This window comes from Capra hircus, chromosome 25 (assembly GCF_001704415.2).
Source record: "Capra hircus breed San Clemente chromosome 25, ASM170441v1, whole genome shotgun sequence".
NCBI lineage: Eukaryota > Metazoa > Chordata > Mammalia > Artiodactyla > Bovidae > Capra > Capra hircus.
Window position 1 is genome coordinate 32,974,132 of NC_030832.1, and position 20,699 is coordinate 32,994,830.

General features: G+C 56.1%; 1 protein-coding gene across 4 annotated transcripts; it reads right to left on the minus strand.

The window, feature by feature from the left end:
* Positions 379 to 15,961, minus strand: LAT2 (linker for activation of T-cells family member 2). 4 transcript variants are annotated; one of them, XM_013974945.2, is made up of 14 exons: positions 15,562 to 15,961; positions 13,136 to 13,235; positions 11,258 to 11,383; positions 10,758 to 10,797; positions 7,133 to 7,176; positions 6,899 to 6,950; positions 6,637 to 6,674; positions 6,347 to 6,382; positions 6,235 to 6,265; positions 5,647 to 5,702; positions 4,383 to 4,445; positions 4,072 to 4,143; positions 3,476 to 3,598; positions 379 to 1,160 (listed from the first exon to the last, which is right to left on the minus strand). In XM_013974945.2, exons 3-13 carry the CDS (start codon positions 11,349 to 11,351, stop codon positions 3,498 to 3,500), a joined length of 627 nt encoding a protein of 208 aa, XP_013830399.1. In that variant the 5' UTR covers positions 11,352 to 11,383; positions 13,136 to 13,235; positions 15,562 to 15,961; the 3' UTR covers positions 379 to 1,160; positions 3,476 to 3,497. The 4 variants fall into 4 exon arrangements, with proteins under 4 accessions (XP_013830399.1, XP_013830398.1, XP_013830400.1 ...); XM_013974944.2 differs by lacking the exon at positions 13,136 to 13,235; XM_005697780.2 differs by lacking the exon at positions 13,136 to 13,235 and having other exon boundaries at positions 384 to 1,160; positions 11,258 to 11,375.

The window sequence follows — 20,699 nt, forward strand, 5'->3', positions numbered from 1 at the left end:
AATGTCTCATGGAAAGAACGGTCTCATGTCTGATGAGACATCTGGAAAGAGGTTCTTGTCCCCAGCCTTCTCTCCAGATCTCAGAGTTTTGGGGTTGTTCTAAGTATTTCTTTGGCTGCGCCAGGTCGCCGCCTGCCGGATCATCCATCTTCTTTGTGGCATTGGGCACTTCTTTAGCTGCGACCTGTGAACTCTTAGTTGCAGCCTGGGGGATCCCTGACCGCAGGGATGGAACCCAGGCCCCCTGCATTGGGAACACAGAGTCTTTGCCACTCGACCACCTGGGACATCCCTCAGGGCCCCTTTGTATGAAACAAGTCTGACCTTCATCGGCTTAGAAGGCTCCAGTGAGACGGGGAAAGCAGACAGGAACATCACTGCTCTTAAACTGGAAATGTTTATTGAGACGTTTTGGTCGGAGGAGGCGCTTTGTCTCCCTGACTCTGGCTTTTCTGAGGCAGGAGGTCCCTCAGGCTCCCGCCTGTCCCATGAGACGGTCGTGTTCCTGCCCAGTCAGCCGGGGCCCCGGCCACTCCTCCCCACCTGCCCCTTCTGCAGTCTGCCTGCAGTGGATGCTCCCACGAGAGGTTCACGAAGTTAGCTGCAGCTTCATCTCTGCTTCAGTCAACCGAGGCCCAGAGAAAGGAGCGCCAGGGCACCCCCAACTGTCGAAGTGAAGTACACGTAATGCTTAAAGGAGACAGGTTACTTCACAACCTCTACCCAGAAACGCAAAATATTAAATACGACTCCACCTGCATAAATTAACTGTACAAGCTTATCCATCATGAAATCCCGGCAACCAACGTTAGTAAGCAATTTGGGATCAAAATCCAAAGCAGAAAAAAAAGGACACGAACACCCATGTAGTACGATGTTTTCAATGCGGGTAGGGGGATGCGGCTGTCCCCAGTTCTGGGCTCGGGACCACCGCGGGAGCCGCCAGACCCGCCAGACCCCAGGCTCCTCCTGCCTTGCCCGTGGGAGCCGGTCAGAGGTTGGCTCCATATAACTGTCCTTTCCCGGGCTGGGTGCCCCGTGGCCAGCCGGCTGGTCCTCATGACACGTTGACGCCCCTCCCAGGAGTGCAGTAGGGAGTGTAGAAGTTGAGCGGCTCTGGAGAAGGGGTCCTGGGGAGGCGATAAATGGTTCCCTGGCTCCTTCAATGAAGAGGAAAGGTATTTGTTAAAAGAGGGAAAGGTTTGCCTGGCCTGATGCTTTGTCCCCTTGGCCCCAGGAGGATACACAGTGATGGTCAGTGAGCAGAGAACCTGCCCATCAAACGAGCGTGTTTCTTATTCCAGGAGCCAGGAGCTGCCGTTTTTTTGTTTTTTTTTTTAAGGTGAGAGGCTGGGGATCTTAGTTCCCCAGTCAGGAAATGAATCCCCATGGAAGCTCGGAGTCCGAACCACTGGACCACTAGGGCGGTGCCTGCTTTCTGTTTGAATTCCTGAAGGGACTTGACTAGAGGTACCAGGCCCTAACTCCACTCTGCCCCCAGCCTTGCCTGGTGGCCCTTCCACTTACTCGAACACGGGGATTAGGCCTTTCCAGTCTTGTCAGGCCACTTTGGACACCAGCTTGTGCAGTTCAGATCTTCTTGTGTGCAAGGTCGAGGGTGTAAATTCCAGCCAGCCAGAGTCCGACCCCAAACTTAAGGCTCCCCGTATTGTGTGTCAGACAGCGTACTCTAATTTCTCTCCTCTTAGGAACCTGCACAGCCTCTTTGCTCCTGCCCTCTCCCTGAATCCAGACGCAGGGCCCTTAACTCCCCACTTCGTACAACCTCCTGCACGGTATCTCCAACTTAGCAGGCCCAGACATAAACCAGCCTTGCCCACAAAACCCGCTCTGCTGGTCACCTCCCTGATCTCAGCTGCAGATAGTGATGCCCTCTCTTTTGACTCGGGCAAAACCCCCAGGCCTCTTCAATCCTCACTCCACCTGGCAGCTGACACGCGGCGCGTCAGGGAGCCCCTTCAGCTGCACAAACGGTCTGCCTCCACCGCGGCCTCCCGGGTTCCTGCCCGAAGGCACTGGCCTCCCTGCCTCCTCTTCCCCTGTATCCACGTCTCTACACAATGGTGGGCAGTGATACCCCAGAAACAGCAAGTCGCTCTTCCCCTGCCGAGCACATCCCCATCTCAGAAAAAACCCAGCTGCTGGCCCTGCGCTCCACCTCTGCCACTCCCCCATCGCTCTGTTCTGTTCCCCTCCTGTTGTAGGAATCAGGCTCCTGTCGGGGGTCCTTCCCTCCCCCAGAAGAGTGAGGAGGGGAGCTCTGAAAGACTTCTCTGCCTCCCAGCTTAAATGACGGCACCCTCCCCTGCCCCACCACATTCCTCCTGCCTTTCCCCACCTCTAACATCCTAACTGCTCAATTTCCTTTCTCCCCTCCCCTCCCCTCCCTTCCCTCTTCTCCCCTCTCCTCTTCCAGCTAGTTCTCTTGTTTCCTCTCTCCCATCAGAATGGAAGTTCTCAGTGGACAGGGATTTGTGTATCTTCTCTTTATCGCTGTGTCCCTAGCCCCTAAGGCAGAACTTGCCCCTGGCAGGTGCCCCCTAGGTGCAGGGTGAATGAATGAACCACGGGCTCTGCCCTTTGAGCTTAAACGCCTGTGGCTGATACAATTGCTGGTTTCTCAAACGGCCCAGGCCTGCCCCCAGTGTGACAGGCTTGCCCGTGTTCCCCAGATCAGGACTTCAGGCAGCCTTTCCAGGACCCTCAGATCGACTCCCTCCCTTCCGGATGCAGGGCCCGGGCTTCTACATCTTCGTGCTCCTGTGTCCATCCCCTTCTCCACGCACTCTAAGTGGGGACCTCGGCAGGTGGCTTGTCCTCTCTGTGCCTTGGGGGGTGCCAAGGGGTGGTGTGTGAGCACTTGGCACCATCACCAGCCCCCATCCCAAGCCATTCCTGAGTCCAACATGGGCAAGTCATCCTGGTCCTGCAGCTTCTTTTTTTTTGAGGGGGGGGGTGCTGCTACACCAAGTGGCATGCAGGATCTTAGTTCCTCGACCAGGGATCAAACCCATGTTCTTTGCAGCGGCAGCGTGGAGTCCTAACCACCAGGCTACCTGGGAAGTCCTTGGCCCTGCTTTCTGTGAGGGTCTTGCGTGTCCCATCTAAGACGCAGGTCCCAGTAGCTCCACGTTGCAAGGGAGGAAGTGGGTCACGGGAGGTTAAATCACCCTCCAAGTTTGCAGAGGCCCACCCAGACTCACCAGCCTGCCCTGCCTGATACCCCCGGGGCTGAGAGTTTGTGTCTGCTGTAAATATGTTACCTCACCACACCAGCCACAAGAGTTGGGGGTGGGCAGGGACTTGTCGGGAGGTCCAGTGCCCCAAGAAACGACCCCACGTCAGCACCCATGAGTGCTGTCCACAGCCCCCGCTGTGGCCCCTCCAGCCCCGGTGCTCTACCTTTCCCTGGGGGTGTGATCCCCCTCATGCAGCCCACCAGCCGGGACCATACCTTCCTCCAGGCACCTTCTTCCCTAAGCTTCGGTGGCCGCCACATCCCCGTTCACATAATCGGGCTCCCCGTCCTCGTCTGGGCTTCCTGCCAGGGAAAGCGGCGCTTCCCGTGGGGCTGGCTCTGCGGATCCGCGGGCAGATGGTCAGAGGGTTCGCACGGACACGCTCAGCCCGGCCCTGTCTCCACAGATGGCACCAAGCAGCGCACGGGAAAGGCTACACTGGGCAGTGTGTCCGTCCCATCCCCTCTGGGATCTGCTGGCAGTCTGTCCCGCCCGGAGCAGGGCAGGTGCGATTCCATCCAAGCTGTTGGACGGGGCAGCAGGCCAGGAGGACCCAACCTCAGAGGCCACGGTGCTGCCGAAGGAGGTCCTGCCATGGCTGAGCCGCTGTAGCCGCTGATGCACCAGAAGCTTTGCAGTGGGATCAGCTGGACGGGCCTCGGGGGAGCCCACCTGGGCTCGTCCTCCCAGATCCCCTAAGTGCCCCTCTCTCCCCCTCCCCCTGACTGTGTGTCCCAGGCTAGGGCAGCCCCCCTCCAGTGCAAGCCAGCTGAAGGCGACCATTCGGGAATGCCTGGGCTCCGGCACATACCCACGACTCTCTTGGACTCTCGCCACTGCTGGATGGACGCCGAGTTCTGATAATCCTCAGACCCCTCGTCCCCTGCAGGGAGAGCACCAGGACAGGGGCTGGGGAAGGGACAGCCACCAGGGCCATTCCTCAGGCCAGCGAGGTGCTGTGGCCGCCCCTCTAGAGGGGCAGCCTGCATCCTTCATGCACTTGGCAGACCCTCGAGGGAGAGAGGGAGATCCAGGGACTGACAGGGCCTCCTCCCGGGACACAAGGTCTGGTCACGGTGAACCCTGCAGCGGGAGCTCCAGACCCCAGCAGCGCAAACTTACCCGAGTCCATTCTCTTTGGCTTGCAAATGAGCACGTTCTCATAGGAATTGGTGTCATCGTCATCTGCCAGGGAGAGGGGAGAGGGTGGGGTGTGCTGGTGGGTCCTGCCTGACAAGCCTGCAAGCCTGGCTCTTCCTCCCTCCCTCTGTCTCATCAATCCCCCTCTGGGTCCCGCAGGGCCTCGAACATTCTCCTGGACAAGTGTCTTAATGGGCACAGGCCTGGCTCCATGGCTTCCACCCTGGGCTCCTTCTGTCTTTCAAAGCTACCCCTGAACGCTCTGGGGAGGGGCAGGCCCAGCGTGGATAGTTAAAGAGAAGGGAGACCCATCTCTCTGCGGGCAAGAGGGGCAGGCAGAACCACTGGGGGCACAGGAGACAGGGACCTGCCTAACCCTTCAGGCAGTGGGGGCAGGCTGAGGATCCTCTGCCCAGGGCCTAGGCTGGGTGTGGCATATCAGAGCCTGGTACCCTGGCTTTGCACCCCACCCCCACACCCCAATGAGGAAGCTAAGCTCTAAACACCACCCCACCCAGCTTCCATCTTTGTTGAAGAGGCTCTGAGAAGTGAGGGCTTTCCCCCCAATATAGGAGCGCAGCGGGGGAGAAGACCTTCACTCCCACTCTAGCTCGGCCTAGGCGGGGGTCCAGGCCTATGCCCCTTTCAGCAGGCACTGCCCACCCTCTTGTTCTGTAAAGCCAAGGGGTAAAGAGCCCAGGGTTCCAGCACCCTCAGGGCTAGCAGGGCTTGGCATCCTTCAAGCAAGTCTGCCCCTTCCAGGGCCTCCCTCCAAGGACCCATGTGGCCCCAGCCTTGAGGGGGGCCCTGAATGACAAGGGGACCAGCCTGACCCCGGTCCCTGCCCTCAGCTCCCCTTCTGCTCCCTGACTCTTGCTCCCTCCCATCCCTGCCCTCCTCTGCATCTCAGCTCCTGCCCGCAGTGCCAGCCTCCTCAATCCTCCCAGGTCCTCCCAGATCCTCCTCGATCCTCCTCAGTCCTCCTTGGTCCTCCCCCAGGCCTCCCTGGTCCTCCCCGGTCCTCCTAGATCCTCCCAGGTCCTCCTAGATCCTCCCCGATCCTCCCAGGTCCTCCCCGGTCCTCCTCGTCCTCCCCAGTCCTCCCGGATCCTCCCAGATCCTCTCCGATCCTCCCAGATCCTCCCCGGTCCTCTCCGTCCTCCGGGGTCCTCCGAACCCTCTCTGGCCCAGCCCCGAGGGTGTGGCCTCTGAAGCTGATCTGCCCTCGCAGCCTCCTCTGCCTCACCTTCCACGGGCTTCTGGAACGGATCGCAATTGTAATAGTCCGTGGAGGTGGGGTCTCTGACAAGAAAACACAGACACAGCACCAGCTGCGGGGCAGGCCCGTGGTGGGGATGTGGGCTTCACGTGGGGGCGGTGAGACCACGGCTGCCCCCCGCCCCCCGTCGTCACTGCCCCCGGAGCCCGTGCGGGGCTCAGCCAGGGTCTCACCCCTGAGCCACCTTGGGGCTGAGAGCGTGGTGGCCTGGCTCCAGCCACCGCGCCGGGTGACTTCAGGCAAGTCGCCTCCCGCCCCGGAACCTCAGTTTGCCCAACAGGGAGCCCAGGAGGAGATGTCCTGGGGGGCCCTTCCTCTGCAGGGTCCGGCGACGCAGGGTGAGCCCCGCCCACTCAGGCGGCCCCGCCCACTCCAGACGGCCCCGCCCCCGAGCAGGGCTGCGTCCTCTTCCCCACGAAGCCGAGGTCCTCTGAGGGACCACGGTGCTGCAGGGAGCCTGCCCGGGCCCACGGGTTTCCAGGGCAGGAGGCCGTTCTCGCGGAAGGAAGCTGAGGGCGGGGCGGAGGTGGCCAGGGCCCACAGAAGGCCGCTCACATGTAGGATTCCTCTGATCTGGGTCTGCTTCCTGCGGAAGGGAGCGAGAATCAGGCTGCGGCAGGGGCTGTGGGCCCGCACAGCAGCCCCCTCCTGCCCAGAACCCACCTACCTTTGCTGAAGTACTGGTACCTGGGGGATGAAGAATCTGGAAGAAAGTCCACGCCCATTGGCTCAATGCTGGTTCCCCAGCCTGGGCCCCTCCAGGTGTTTCCCAGTCTTCACACCTTCACACCTGCTCTCTGTCCCCTCGCCCCACTGGGCCAGCCATCAGGCCTCCCAGCCCAGCTGGCACGTCTCTCCTCTGGGAAGGCCTCGTGCTTAGTACCTGTCCCACCAGGTATTCACCTGTCTCCGTCCCATCTTGCCCCAGCCCCCACCCCTGTGTCCCAGGTCACTCACCCTCGAGGCTGGGCGAGAACCGCAGCAGCTTGTCCTTCCTGCATGGGAGCGGGGGCAGGGCTGAGAAGGGGCTGGGAGGAGGCCCCTGGGGTTCCTGGGGGTCTGGAGCCCACAGCCCCCCTGGTGGTGCCCTCAGAATCAGAACTGGGGCTCTGAAGTCTGAGGAAGGAGCAGGGTCTTGGCCTGGGCTCTGCCAGGTGGGGACTCCCCAGGGCCCTCCTCATCACCTCCCTTGGGTGTGGGTTTGGGGGCTCATTCCTACCTTGTCAACTCCATGTTGGAGGCCGTGTCCCCGGGCCAGGCCTCCCTGACCACTGCAAAGGATGAGGGGGTATTGGCCGGGCCCCAGACCAGCTGGCTGGTGTAGTCCCTTCACCCCATCACCCAGCCCGATCAGGCCTGGCCACAGCCTCAGAACAATGAGGATGAAAGGGACTTTGAGGCTGACACCCCCAACCCTGAGCCCAGCCTGGGACCCGTCTGCCAGGGGACTCACGGGTGTAGGTCCGGGCCACTGCAAAGCTCTGCTGATTCTCTTGCCTGGAAACACACAGAGCTGTGCTGAGTCAGGGCCTGGCTTCCCACAGCCCCAGGGACAGAGAGAACAGACGGACAGGGATGGACAGACCACGGCGAGAGTGAGGGGGTGCTGCCAGCCCTCCAGGACTCAGATCCCGGATTTCCTGATGGTCTCCTCGTCCATACAGCCCCCCTGCCTGCCCACTGGTGCCCACCCTTCTCACACGGGCCTGGGCTGGGGCCAACCAGACACGTAGATGGTCAGGAAGGTCTGTGGGCAGGGCTGGGAGAGCTGCTCAGGGACCTGGTGATGACTTCAACCAGGAGCAACAAAGAGGCTGCCCCCACCACCTACCACCCCAGGAATGTTTAAGATTCCTTTGAGAGCACGGTGTCCTGGAGATGTTCAAACATGCCATTTATTCCCCAGTAACGGATGAGGCAACTTCAGGGCTTAGAGGCAACTTCAGGGCTTAGCAAACACAGCTAGACATTTAACTATCACTTTCTTCCTTTCAAACAGAACCTGATTTATATTTAGACAATCACACACCCATCTATAAGGCTCTATTTCCCAATAAATGTACGACATCAAACTAAAAACCTTCTGCTCAGCCAAGGAAGTCATTGATGAAACCAAAAGACCGTCTGCCAAGCAGGAGAAGCTATTTGCAAATGATATATCTGATAAGGGCTTAATGTCCCTTATAATATAATATATAAACAACTCATAACAACCAAAAAACAACCTGATTAACAAAATGGGCAGAGGAGCTGAATAGACATTTTTCTAACGAAGACTTATAAATGGCCAACAGATATGAAAAGATGTTCAACATCACTAATTATGAAGGAAATAAATGCAAATCAAAACCATGGTGAAGTTTCACCTTAGACCTGATAGAACAACAATATTATCAAAAAGGCAAGAAATAAAGTGTTGGTAAGGATGTAGAGGAAAGGAAACTCTTGTGTGCTATTGGGGGGGAATATAAATTAGTATAGTCACTATAAATTCAATATGGAGATGCCCCAAAATACTAAGGATAAAACTACCATATAATCCAGCAATCCCACTTCTGGGTATTTATCTAAGGAATATGAAATAACTAATTTGAAAAGCTGTATACAATGCTGCAGAAGACTCTTGAGAGTCCCTTGAACAGCAAAGAGATTAAACCAGTCAATCCTACAGGAAATCAACCCTGAATACTCATTGGAAGGACTGATGCTGAAGCACCAATACTCTGGCCACCTGATGCGAAGAACTGACTCACTGGAAAACACCCTGATGCTGGGAAAGATTGAGGGCAGGAGGAGGAGGAGGCACAAGATGAGATGGGTGGATGGCATCACTGACTCAATGGACTTGAATTTGAGCAAACTCTGAGACATAGTGAAGGACAGAGGAGCCTGGCATGCTGCAATCCATGGCGTTGCAGAGTCTGACACGACTTAGCAACTGAACAACAACAAGATACGTGCCCCTATGTTTGTTGCAGCACTATTTACAATAGCCAAGACACGGAGACAATCTAAGTGTCCATCAACACATAGATGAGTGAGTAAAGAGAATGTGGCGTATATATACCACGGAATACTATTTACCCATAAAAAGACAAAATCTTGCTATTTGTGACAATGTGGTTGGACCTTGAGGGTGTTATGCTAAGTGAAATAAGTTAGAGAAGGAAAAATTCAGTATGATTTCACTCGTATATGAAATATAAAAAACAAACAAAATAAATGAACAAACCAAACAAAAACTAACTTGTGGGTACAGAGAGAAGAGTAGTGTTTACCAAAGTTGAGAGGGCAAAATTGGTAAAGGGGATGAACTGTGTGATGACAGATGGAAATTAAATGTTCATTGGTAAGCTTGATATAGGGTATACAGAAATAGAAATTAAATATTCTACATGTGAAACCTAAATAAGGAGGCACTCCCAACTGGGATGCACCCTTTTTGTCTTCCTTCTTCATTCTTACTACTGCATGGAATGCAGAGATGAGGGCTGGAGCTTTAGCTGACATTTTGGCCCATGAAGTGCCTTTGGGAATGAATGCCACCACTAAGGATAGTGGAGCAGATTAGCTAATTATAAAAGCCTCTTGGGTTTCTTCCATGGACCAGAATGGCGACCTGGTCCAGTCTTCCAGGAGCTCCTGAGGGGTGAAAGTGATCTGATTTAGGAACAAGGCCCTAAATCCACAGAAGAGAGTCTGGCCTGGCTTCCCAGAGGAAATGATACAGGAGCTGGGCCTGGCATAGGCTGGTAGGACTGAACCCAAGTGAGGTGGGGAGAGCTCAAGTCTCCCCTCTGATCTCCTCCCACTCAGGCCTCTTTCTCCACCTCCCACATGGGGAGGTTTAGCTTGTGCCTCTGAGGATCTTCAGTTCTAAGATTAATCGGGGGACTGGAGTGGGCAGGGGCTAAGGGAGGAGGGGAGAGGGAAGATTTTGAGGAACTTGGCTTGGGGCAGGGGTGTGGCCAGTGGGGAGGGCACCAGGGTAGTCCAGTCCACGCCCCCGGTGGAGGTTGTGGGCTGGCGAGCCAGAGGACCAAGGGACCCCAAAAGGCTGGGAAGGTCCGGCCCCAGCCCTTGGAGTGGGCATGGATGGGAAAATTCTATTTTCAAATCTCACTGTGGTTTTTCAGTTGCAAAAGGAAATGAGAAGAGGGTGTGTGAGCGAGTTTGTATGTGAGTGCCTGCCCAGGCGTGCAAGCAGGCCCTGTGTGTGTGTGAGAAGTGCATGCATGAACGAGCTCTGGGGGAGCCAGTGGGTGTGCGTGGGCGTGCAGGCCTGTGCACGTGTGTGCACGCAGCTCTCGGAGCCCTCCGCCAGCACACCGCTGGCCGCAGCCCTCCTGCCGGGGTCCTGACGCCCTGGGGTCAGTGCCTGCGTTTCATGTCTCATCTCCCCTGACCACTGCCCTGCTTCCAGCTCTCCCGCGACTCCCCTTGGCCCTTTGGACAAAGGCCAAGGCCTCTGGCCACGTTCAAGACTCTCCTTCCTCCGAATTCAGCTCACTACTCTCAAGACATGTTCACTCCAGCTGCATCAAACCCGAGGCAGTGTCCACCCCAGCCTGAAGTCATTGATTGCCCACACTGTTCCCTCTCTCTCTGGAATGTCCCCCTTTTCCCTTCTGTCTCTTCAGATTCTTCCCGCCTCCTCCAGGAGGCCTTCCGTGATCTCCCCAAGTTTCATGCCCACATGCTGTCTCGGACCCAGCACCTGGTCCCTGGTCCCTGTCCCTGCAACGGGAGGGCGGGATTCCTCTGTCAACCCCCCAGCACAGCCTAGTTCCCACTGGGGTGGGGTCACGGCGGGGATTTCTGGAGACGCTCCTGGGCTCACTGGAGCGTGCCTCCCACCCTCCCCAACTAGTCTGGGGCAGGGTTTGGGCGGTCCCTGGGCACCCCCTCACCCTCCCCCCTCACCCTCCCCTAAGTGCTGAGGACCCACTGGAGCCCGGCATGGAGGAGGTGAAAGTGAAGGGGTGAGGGGTGGGGGCGAGGTGCCTGAGGGGAGGCCCACAGGGACGGCCCCCGCCCAGGCAGGACACACAGCATCACTGGGCTGGGGAGACACTCACAGACTCCTCTGCTCATAGATTTTCTCAGACTTCTTTGCACCTGCAAGAGCAGGACCAGATTAGCCATTTCCCTGATCCCGCCCCCCAGGGCCAGGTGGGAGCTGAGATCGAGGCCCAACCGCCTCCCATGTTGCCCTGGGCAGGCCTCAGACCAGACGTGGGGGCTGAGCCACTCATCGCTGGGGGCCACCTGACCCTGGCGAGGTTTGCTCACCATTTACTTAGGAGAGCGGACCGTGAAGGCAGACAGCCCAGCCCCCTCTCCCCTCCCTTGTCCGGTACAATCCATGAGCAGACAGATGCCTTTGACCCTGGAGAACCAACACTCCCATTCAGTCAGACCCGTGGTCTTCAGAGAACGATCAGGGGCCGGGTCCCTGGGTTTCACTTCTGCGCCCCCAGGCTTATCTGACTGCCCCTTCCGAGCAGCTGGGTCCGGGCCTGAGCGGCTCTCTGGGGACACTGCCCACTCCTCCCACAGGCCCACCCCCAGGCTTTACCTGGGCGGGAACAGCGCACACACAGGCCGGCCGCTGCGCCCAGCAGCAGCAGCAGAGCCGCCCCCGGCCACAACAGTTCTGTGTCCGTGCTCATGTCCACTCCGGGACGCTCTTCTTCCTGAAGGGCTGCGACAGGGGGCACCGTGAGCCAGGGTGGGGGCCACAGGGCTGCCCCTGCTAGGGACCCTCCCCCAACTGTCCCCTGACAGCCCAGCATCCCCTACCCTCCCTGCTCTGGGACCAGATGGGTCAGAACCAGCCCTGTCCGCTCATCTGACCCCAGACCCGCACCTCAGGTCCCCCAGGGCCATCATCAAGTGCTGGAAGGTTCTGGAAACCTGCCTGTAAGCGCACACTCCCACGCACACCTTTGCTTAGTCCACCCAGCCACCCCGTGAGGGGGAGGCTAGAGCCATTTCACAGAGAAACGGAAGCCTCAAATTCCACAGCTGCAAAGGGGAAAGGCAGGATTTGAATGCCGGCCTCCAGACCCTAGGGGCTTCCCAGGAGGCGCTAGTGGTAAAGAACCCGCCTGCCAGTGCAGGAGACTTAAGAGATGAGGGTTCGATCCCTGGGTCAGGAAGATCCCCTGGAGGAAGGCATGGCAGCCCACTCCAGTATTCTTGCCTGGAGAATCCCATGGACAGAGAAGCCCGGTGGGCTGCAGTCCACACAGTTTCGCAAGGAGTCAGACATGACTGAAGTGACCCAGCATGCATGCAAGGACTCCAGACCCTAATGCTTGTTCTGTTCCTTCATCCTGTGATAAAACCTCCTGCGAACCCAGCGCTGTTCCCCAAGCTCAGAGTCCACTGCCCCTTCTACACCAGAGCCCCCATCCACCCTAGGGTGATTCCCTGCTCCCACCCAAGGCCTCCCGGGGAAGCTGGGGTGCGTTTTCCATTCCTAAAATGCCTGTCTACCCAGATGCTCTGGTTCCTCCTGTCCTTGGAGCTGGGAGGAAGGTCAGGAAGGCTTCTCGGAGGAGGTGGGCCTGAGACCAGGAAGTGGGGAAGGGCGCCTGGGTGGAGGGACTTTGGTGGCTGGTAGAGGAATGTGCTGGGAGATGGGGTTAAGAGGCCACTCTGTGGTCAGTGGCCGGTCCCAGCCTCGGGGCCTCAGCGAAGCTGCAGGCAGCCACCTAGCAAGGCCTGCTGAGTGCAAGTTCAGCCCTCTTGAGGGGCCCTCCAGGGAGATTTGTTGCAACTCTAAAGAGACTCAGCCTCCTTTGCAAAGTGACAGTGGGCAGAGGGCAGCAGGGGTCCTGCGGGGCCTGTGCCTCACGGTGGGCACGTGGACCCCATGCTATGGAGCATCCCCTCTGTGAACACCTGTGCCTCCCGCCTCGGCCACCTGGGAGGAGGTTTCTCGCTTCATAGCTGCGGGAGGCAAGGCTGAAGGAGACCCGAGCTTTGTGCAGGCCTCCCCCTTCTTTCTGGCTCCCCCAGAGGCCTGCACCATACCCTGTGGCCCTGCTCACCACCCCAAGCTTCCTGAATCCCTGTTTCAAAGCTGACAGGAAATCTCCATGCAGGGCTCAGCCTCTGTCAGCGGCCCGTCATGCAGAAGTTACCTCTCCTTCCCGCAAATGCCAAGTGAGTCTGTGGGAACACCACCATTCCCAGACCTTGGGACCCAGTGGCCTCCATATAAGGAGAGAGGATGGACAGGTCACCCCCGGGATATCGTTCCAGGGGACCTCAGCTCCCCGTCCTCTAGGAGCTGGGGCACCATCTTCCCAGGCCGCATACCCTCCCGCCCTCCCCAGACCTCCCTCTGGTCCAGGGCCGCCTCCCTCTTGGGCCTCCAGCCAAGGCCCAAGTCCATCCAGGGCTGGTGAGGTTGGGAGCCCCTGGTCTTGGACAGGGGGACCCCTACCTGTATCTCAGGGTCTCTTGGCCTCACTTTGCTCATCTGTAAAACTGGGATCGACCAGGGCCTTCCTCCAACAGTTGTGGAGAGTACACACACATCCAGCCTGGACCACAGTCAGGGTTTCAGGAAGAGAAACTTGCTGAGTGTCACACTTCCGGCCAGCTGGTTTGGACAGTTCCCTCGAGTGCCCACCCTTGACACATTTATCTTTGGGTCTAGATGAAGGCTCTTTCTGCCCCCAAGGAGGTTTGGGGGTAGACCCACGGGGGGTTACTCCCATGGGACAAGGGTCCAACACTGGCCACCCTTGGGGTCTGCTTGAGACCCCAGGGGCAAGTCCACACACTCAGCTTGGCATTCAAGGCCTGAGGATCTGGGCTGCTGAGCTCTGCTGCCCTCCCTCCCCGAGGACCCCAACCACCAGAGAAGAGCCCTCTTGCTTCCTGGCTCTGCTGTTCTGGGATGAGCCACAGTCAGGCATGCTCCTAGCCCTGGTCCATCTTCCCCCCGCCTGGGACTGTGTGAGGGAAGGGGGCAGGGCATGAGAACACAAATTCTGCCCCAGCAGCTGAGTCCCAATGCCACCGGTCACCCTGTTAATGGAGGGAAAAAATGACACAACCCTTGGGTTCGTCATAGGAGGCCCAGTGCTGAGATGACACCTGGAAGCGCTGCTGATGGCTGGTGTGGGGCACAGTTGGCTGTGCCCACCGTGACTCGTCATCATCACGGTCCCCGCAGGATGGGAAGGGGTTAGCTGCATCCTGGCTGGCTGGCCTGCACTGGACAGCGTGGGGCAACCCTGCCTGAAGCCCTCCCTGCCTGCTCCCCCAGACACAGGCCTGAGCCTGCCCCAGGAGGGGCGTCATGCTGGGACCCTGGGAGACCCTGGGATCTGAAGGCGAGCGTGGCTGTTGCACCCAGCCCCGCAGTTGTCACAGAGCCACACGGCATCCCCTCGGAGAGGTTGGCTCCTTTCTTCTCCAAGGGAGGAGAGGGCGGCCCAGAGAGGTGAGTACTCTGCCCAAGGTCACACAGCTGAGCAGTCAGAGCCAAGACCTGTACTCAGGGCAGGTGGACTCTAGGCCTACACTCCTTCCTGTAAATCCTTTTTTAAATTACATTTTTTTAAAAAGACTCACACAATATGGTTTTTAAAAGATTCATTTGAAAAAAAAAAAAAAAAAGATCCATTTGAGGAAGAAACTAGGACTGCCTCTTCCCCGAGACCAAGACGGACTCAACTTGTCTTCTCTGCTTGTTTTCCCACCCAGGTCTGAGAGCAGGTGGGGTGGCAGCGGGGGAAAGGAGAGGGGCTGGGCCCCCGCAGCGCCAGGAGGGCCCCCGGGGGCCAGGCCGCCCGGGGTGGAGTGGGGAGGGGAGAGGAGGCCACCGCAGCCCCAGGCCTGCAGGCCAAAATAGCAGAAAGGGAAGTGGGCAGTTTTCAGATGAACAAGGTTTGCAACAAGCCCACGGCGGAAGAGCTCTTAGGGTTGGGCTGAGCGGCTCCAGCACCCAGCCTCCCGCCCCCAAAGGCCCTTGGCGTCCCTCCTGCCCAGCCCCCCAGCCCTCCTCTTGCTGTGGATGGGGTAACTGAGGCCTGCCGGGGCCAAAGGGCAGGCTGCGGGGTAGGGATGGAGTCAAGAGGTTCCCATGCCAGCCCTTGGAAGGCTTTATCTGCTGGGCTTTGCTCTGTTTCCCCAAAGAACCTTGGCCTTCAGATGAGGCTCACCAGAGGTCTCTAATGGAGGTGCCTGATGCTCAGGTGCCTGGTGCAGGGCCCCAGGGAAGCTCCTGTTCTGGGCAGGGGAAGGGGAAGGGGAAGGCCATGGCCTCCCGTTGACAGAGCAGAACCCTGGGAGCACCCCAGGGCCTGTATCTTCTCGACAGCTCCCGAAGCAGGGACCTGGTGGCCAGGCTGGGGGCTGGGTGGGGGCGGCCGGGGCAGCTCTTCCTCCGGGCCTGGGGCAGGACCTCGGCCTCCTCGCCTGGAGCGCCTCTCCCATCATCCCGTGGCTCCGCAGCAGGGTCATTACAGTCCCATTTTACAGATGAAGAAACCAAAGCTCCTGAGCCCCCCTGGGAACCCTGTCCTGGCCCCTCAGCAGTCTCTGGAAGTGATGGGACCACCCTGGGTGCTTCCCAGGGCTGTGCAGCCTGGGCCGGGGAAGGCGAGGGCAGGAGAGGGGCCGGAGCCCCAGAAACAACTGCCCCCGGGGTGCTGCAGGGGCTGGGGCAAGGGGCCCCTAGCCGGGGGGCACCAGGACAGGAGGTGTGGGGCGTCCTGGTTTCTTCCCGGCCCACCCAACGGGCAACCAGATGCTCCTGCCAGGACAACAGGGCCTCTCCCATCCCCCTGGGGTGTCGGGGGTCAGCCTCAGGACCCTGGCCTCAGGCCCAGGCTCCAGGTACCCCTGGGAAAGGCTTACCTGAGAGCGGGGGGCCTCCTCACCGTGGCCACCTCATCCTGAGCACGCACACCTGCCCGAGCCGATGCCAACGCCACAGACACTGGCGGGCAGCAGGCAGGGCGGCGGGCTTCCTGTCAGCCACTGAATCAGCCTTCACACATCCGCTGCTCTGCCGGACAGGCCCTGCTTGCAATAGACGGAGGCGGGGAGACCCAGAGACAGAGAGAGACGTGGAAACACAAACGCTCGCAACGTGCACGCTGAATACACACACGTGAAACCCCGTCTCAGGGAGGAAGAGACACAGAGAGAGACAGGAGAAAGGCAATGAAGAATGAAATGGGGGTGCTTGCTCAGACACACACAGGCAGCCAGAGAGTAAGACACAGACACACTAGACACACACACACACAGAAATACACGCCCACACCAACACACACACACACAAAGAAAACCAGAGAGACACACACACACACACACACACACACACACAAAGAGATACACATGCTAAAGAATGAGAAACACAGACACACACACGCAGCCAGAGAGTAAGACACGGACACACTAGACACACACACGCACAGAAATACACGCCCACACCAAAACACACACTCACAAAGAAAACCAGAGACACACACACACACACACACAAAGAAAGAGATATACATGCTAAGGAATGAGAAACACAGACACACACACGCAGCCAGAGAGTAAGACACGGACACACTAGACACACACACACAGAAATACACGCCCACACCAAAACACACACACACAAAGAAAACCAGAGAGAGACACACACACACACACACAGAAAGAGATACATGTGCTAAAGAATGAGAAACACAGACACACACAGGCAGCCAGAGAGTGAGACACACACACAAAGAAAGAGATACACGTGCTAAAGAATGAGAAAGAGAAACACAGACACACAGAGACACATGCCAGGGCAGACGTAACGAACGGCTAGAGGCAAAGACAGATGGAGGGAGTGGACAGACACCGGCACCAGAGGAAGGGAGACCCAGGTGAAGGGCAGAAGGAAGGACATGCATGGCCGCTCCTCCAGACCCGGGGGCCCCCTTACTCCCATTTTCCAGATGAGGCTCATAGAGGTGCAGAGCCGGCCACTCTCTCCACTTGCTGCCCCAGCATCCGGCCGTAGAGGTGAGGAGGTGCTGGACAGGTGGCCGGGTCCCCCAGCACCTCCCATTAGTGGTCACTGAACAACTTGCCCAAGGCCACTGGACTCTTACCCCACTTGCTAGGGGCCCCAGGGAAGCCCACAGGGGTCGCACCTCAACCCCCCATCTGTCTGGCATCTCAGAGCCTGAGCTCCCCAGCTCTGGGCCCCTCTCTGCTGAGACGGGGTTTCTCTTCTGGACCCAGTCCAGCCCTGCCAGGTGAGGCTAGGAATGCTGCCGGGAGGCCCAGTGGGAAGCAGACCAAAACCGCCAGGGCTGGGTGCTCACTGCTGCCACCCTGTGGGGGAGAAGGGTGGCGCGGGGACCTGGGCTACCTCGTGGGCCCCGAGTGCTGGTTGTCCTCACCCCTGCAAGTGGGGTCAGCAGGGCTAAAGCCAATCTCACCTGAGTTCCAAACCTGCGCCTGAGAACCGCGGGTGCCTCCCTCATTCCATGTGGGGGCAGCACTACGTGTAAGTCCCTTGGCAACTCTTGCAAGAAGACCTTTGTTTTCTTAGGCAAGCTGGCTGAAGGCTGAGAGGCTAAGCTGGATTTCAACCCAGACCCCAAAGCCTGTTGTCTTTTCACCACTCGTGGGTTCAGGGGCTCGCTGGGACTGCCTGCCTGGCCCCTCCTCACCCACTGGGACAAGTCTGTGTTGGTTTCCATCCAACCTTGGGCTGTGTGCTTGCCCAGGTTTCTCTATCTGCAGAGATGGACAGGAGGTCCAATGTGTCTAGCGGGAATGGAGCTCTGCTTCACATTCTGGTTTGTCAAGGGCCTTCTTATTTATGGAGGATGCGGAGTCGATTGCTGACTGCCAGCAAAGTCTCAGGGTCCGTCCACAGTGGTACCCAGGATCCTCTCTGAACCCATTTTCCATCTATAAAAAACAAGGGTCTCTCAACCCAAAGACGCTTTTTGAAATTGAGTGGGACGAGGAGCCACTCAATCTGAATCCACTCCTGAATCCAGGAGGCTCCACTGCCCTCTTGTAGGCAATTCTAATTCCTCCAAGTTCTATTTATAGATCATTCAGATGTGAGTTAGAAGATAAGCTTTAAAAAACTAGACATTTCAACCCCTCTCCACATTAGCCATTTTGTGTCCAGTTATATAGATACTAGTGCCTCCAACTCTTTTTTCAATTCAGTGGTTTCTGGTTTTTTTTTTTTTGTGACAAAATACATGTAACATAAAATTTACCATTTTTACCACTTCTAAGTGGGCACCTCAGAGACATTAATTATTCACAGCTCTGTACAGCCATCACCACCGTCTTGTCTTCATCACTCCAAACAGGACTGTCCGGCTTTTCAGCTCACAGCTGAGTGTCAGTTGTGTGCACAATTGTTACAGAAGCAAGTTAAGTAGTAACACAGCAGTTCTAAGATCTCAAGTCCTAACGCTGAGAATCTTCTGGGGCATCCTTTCAAGGCTGATGGGAAGTGATGGATTTCCTTCAGATATATGCACATTGAGAAGCATAAACAACATTCTCGAAGCCCCTGGAGCCTGTCTATAAAGCTGCTGCCACTCTCAACCTTTCCGATGCAAACAAGAATCACTCTTGCCCCCCGTCACGCCCAGGCATTTATGACATTTCTCTTTGGTCCTAAGCTCACTACCCAGCAGAACCAAGAATATTCCTTCATTCTTCTGCCTCCCTCATAACTAAGTGATGTTTTTGTCATCTATGTGTATTTTTTTTAGCCTTCAAAGTACTTTTAAAAAATTGAAGTATAGTTGACTTACAGTGTTGTATAACTTTCTGCTGTACAGCAGATTCAGTTATACATACACATTTCTAAAAAAGAAAAAAAAAATCCTTTTCCATTATGGTTCATCATAGGATACTCAATACAGTTCCCTGTGCTATACATAGTTAAAAAACTGTTTTCTATTCTGGATATAGGTATTTGTAAAGTGGTTTTTGTGTGTGTGTGTGTGTGTGTATAAAATTAACACAAGCTGTGGGGCTATTTCTCTTGGGTGCATCTCTGGGAGAGGAACCGCTGGGCTAGAGTGTGGGACCATTCAATTTTCAGGGTAATGCTCATTTCAAATTAATTCCCACAGTGGCTGTACTCACTCCCATTTGTAACATGTGAAGACCCACAAACTTAGCAGCAACTGGCTTGTCAGGCTTCTCGATCTTTGCTGTTTGGATGGGTGTAACATAGTATTTTCTTTGTAGTCCTGACGCAGGTCCTTGACTACTGAGGTTGAGCACTTTATTTCCTCTTCTGTGAAATGCCTGTTCATTGTTGCTTAGTTTTCCACTGAGTTCTTTTTCTCTTACCAATTTGCAGGAAATCTTCATATACTTCATGTGTTTTTGGTTTGTAACATCTTCATTTATATTTTGAAATATTACTTAAAAAAATCTGGTGAGCATATTCTGTATTTCAAGAGTAATTCCGAGGAATCCTGGTGCTGCTTACAGAACGCTTTGGTGACCTGGAAAGCATCTCTGATCTCCCTGCCTCCCTATCCCGCTTAGAAAAGATAAGTTTCCAGGCCAGTAATGATTTTATTGCCCTCTGTCCCACGGTGAACAGGTACAGGAAACATTTTCTCTAAGTTCCTGAACTGAAAACCAAAGAGCCCACCACAGCAAAGGAGCATGCTTTTGTTTGTATATTTAATATTTTACAGTTAGAGTGTGGTTACAGATGTGGGAAGAGATTAGTCGTAGGTTATAATTAAATAAACAGTCTTTCACTATTCTGACTCATTCTCATGACAAAAAACTGCAAAAGGAAAACTCTTAGATACTAGTTGTGTTTTTAAGCCTATTCAGTTCAGTTCAGTTCAGTTGCTCAGTCGTATCCGACTCTCTGCGACCCCATGAATTGCAGCACACCAGGCCTCCCTGTCCATCACCAACTCCCAGAGTTCACTCAGATTCACGTCCATAGTCAGTGATGCCATCCAGCCATCTCATCCTCTGTCGTCCCCTTCTCCTCCTGCCCTCAATCCCTCCCAGCATCAAAGTCTTTTCCAATCCTCAAATAAAAAGCAACGCAAACATCTCAATGGCGTTAAAGATTGGCCAAGAAAATGCGACAGAGCAAAGCTCCTCACCAATAAGGGCAGAAGTGGCCAGGCCCAGGGGCCCAGAGTAGCCTGCTGTCCACCTAGCCTCCCCTCAGGGGAACCTTTTAGGGTGATTCACTGCCCTACAGGCTGAGCAAACTGTTTGGGGAGGGTGGGGAGAACCAGGAGAACCATCAGTGACATCAGAAAGCTCGAGATGTGATCTGTCGGTCTCCCTCCCTGATGGCCCTACAAAAGCGCTGGTGAGGAGTCCTGCTCTGCAGACAGCATGCGGCAAGCTGAGCCGGAAACAACTCGCTGACTCCATCCTCCAGGAGGCCGTCAGGTCCTAGTGAGGCTGTCATTCTGAACAGTGAGTCCTGTTGTGGTGCGAGTGACCCTGCACAACCTCAACAGCCATCTGGAATTTGAGGACTGAAGGGAAGCCAAAGTGTACTCGAAGTGCAACTTGTGACAAGAGATTAATTACAGTAGGGTTGTTTAAAAAAAAAAAACAAAAAAACAGGCATAGTCTCTAGAGGTTGCATTGCACCATCTCCTGACATAGCAAAGAAACGCTGTTTCTAGCAGGTCTCAAGCCAGAGTGGCTTTACAAAACTCAAGTGAATCAGTTCTTCTTCTAGACTTAATCTCCACCAAGAAATTTCCTTCATGGAGAGAACCAGGCTAATCCTTAGCAATCACAAATTGAGAGGGAACGCTAGGTAACAACTTCCCAACCTTCCTTCTACATACAGGCCTCCTGACCACTGCCCTCTTTCTGCTCCCCGCTCACCGGGGCCTCCCTGAAGGAATATGAGACAGGATGGGAAATCGGGCCTCTGGATGCCTGCTGTGGAAACCTGTCCTCTCCTGGGACCTGGAGAAACAATTCGGCCTCTTGACAAAATGGACTCCAGGGTAAGAACA

Bases quoted from the DNA above. Each gene is read 5' to 3' on its own strand.
- LAT2 (XM_013974944.2), bottom strand. From the start codon at position 11,351: ATGAGCACGGACACAGAACTGTTGTGGCCGGGGGCGGCTCTGCTGCTG. The intron at 10,798-11,257 runs GTAAAGCCTGGG...CTGCTCTTGCAG, and splicing joins TGTGCGCTGTTCCCGCCCAG to GTGCAAAGAAGTCTGAGAAA. The intron at 7,177-10,757 runs GTGAGTGTCTCC...GTGTGTTTCCAG, and splicing joins ATCTATGAGCAGAGGAGTCT to GCAAGAGAATCAGCAGAGCT.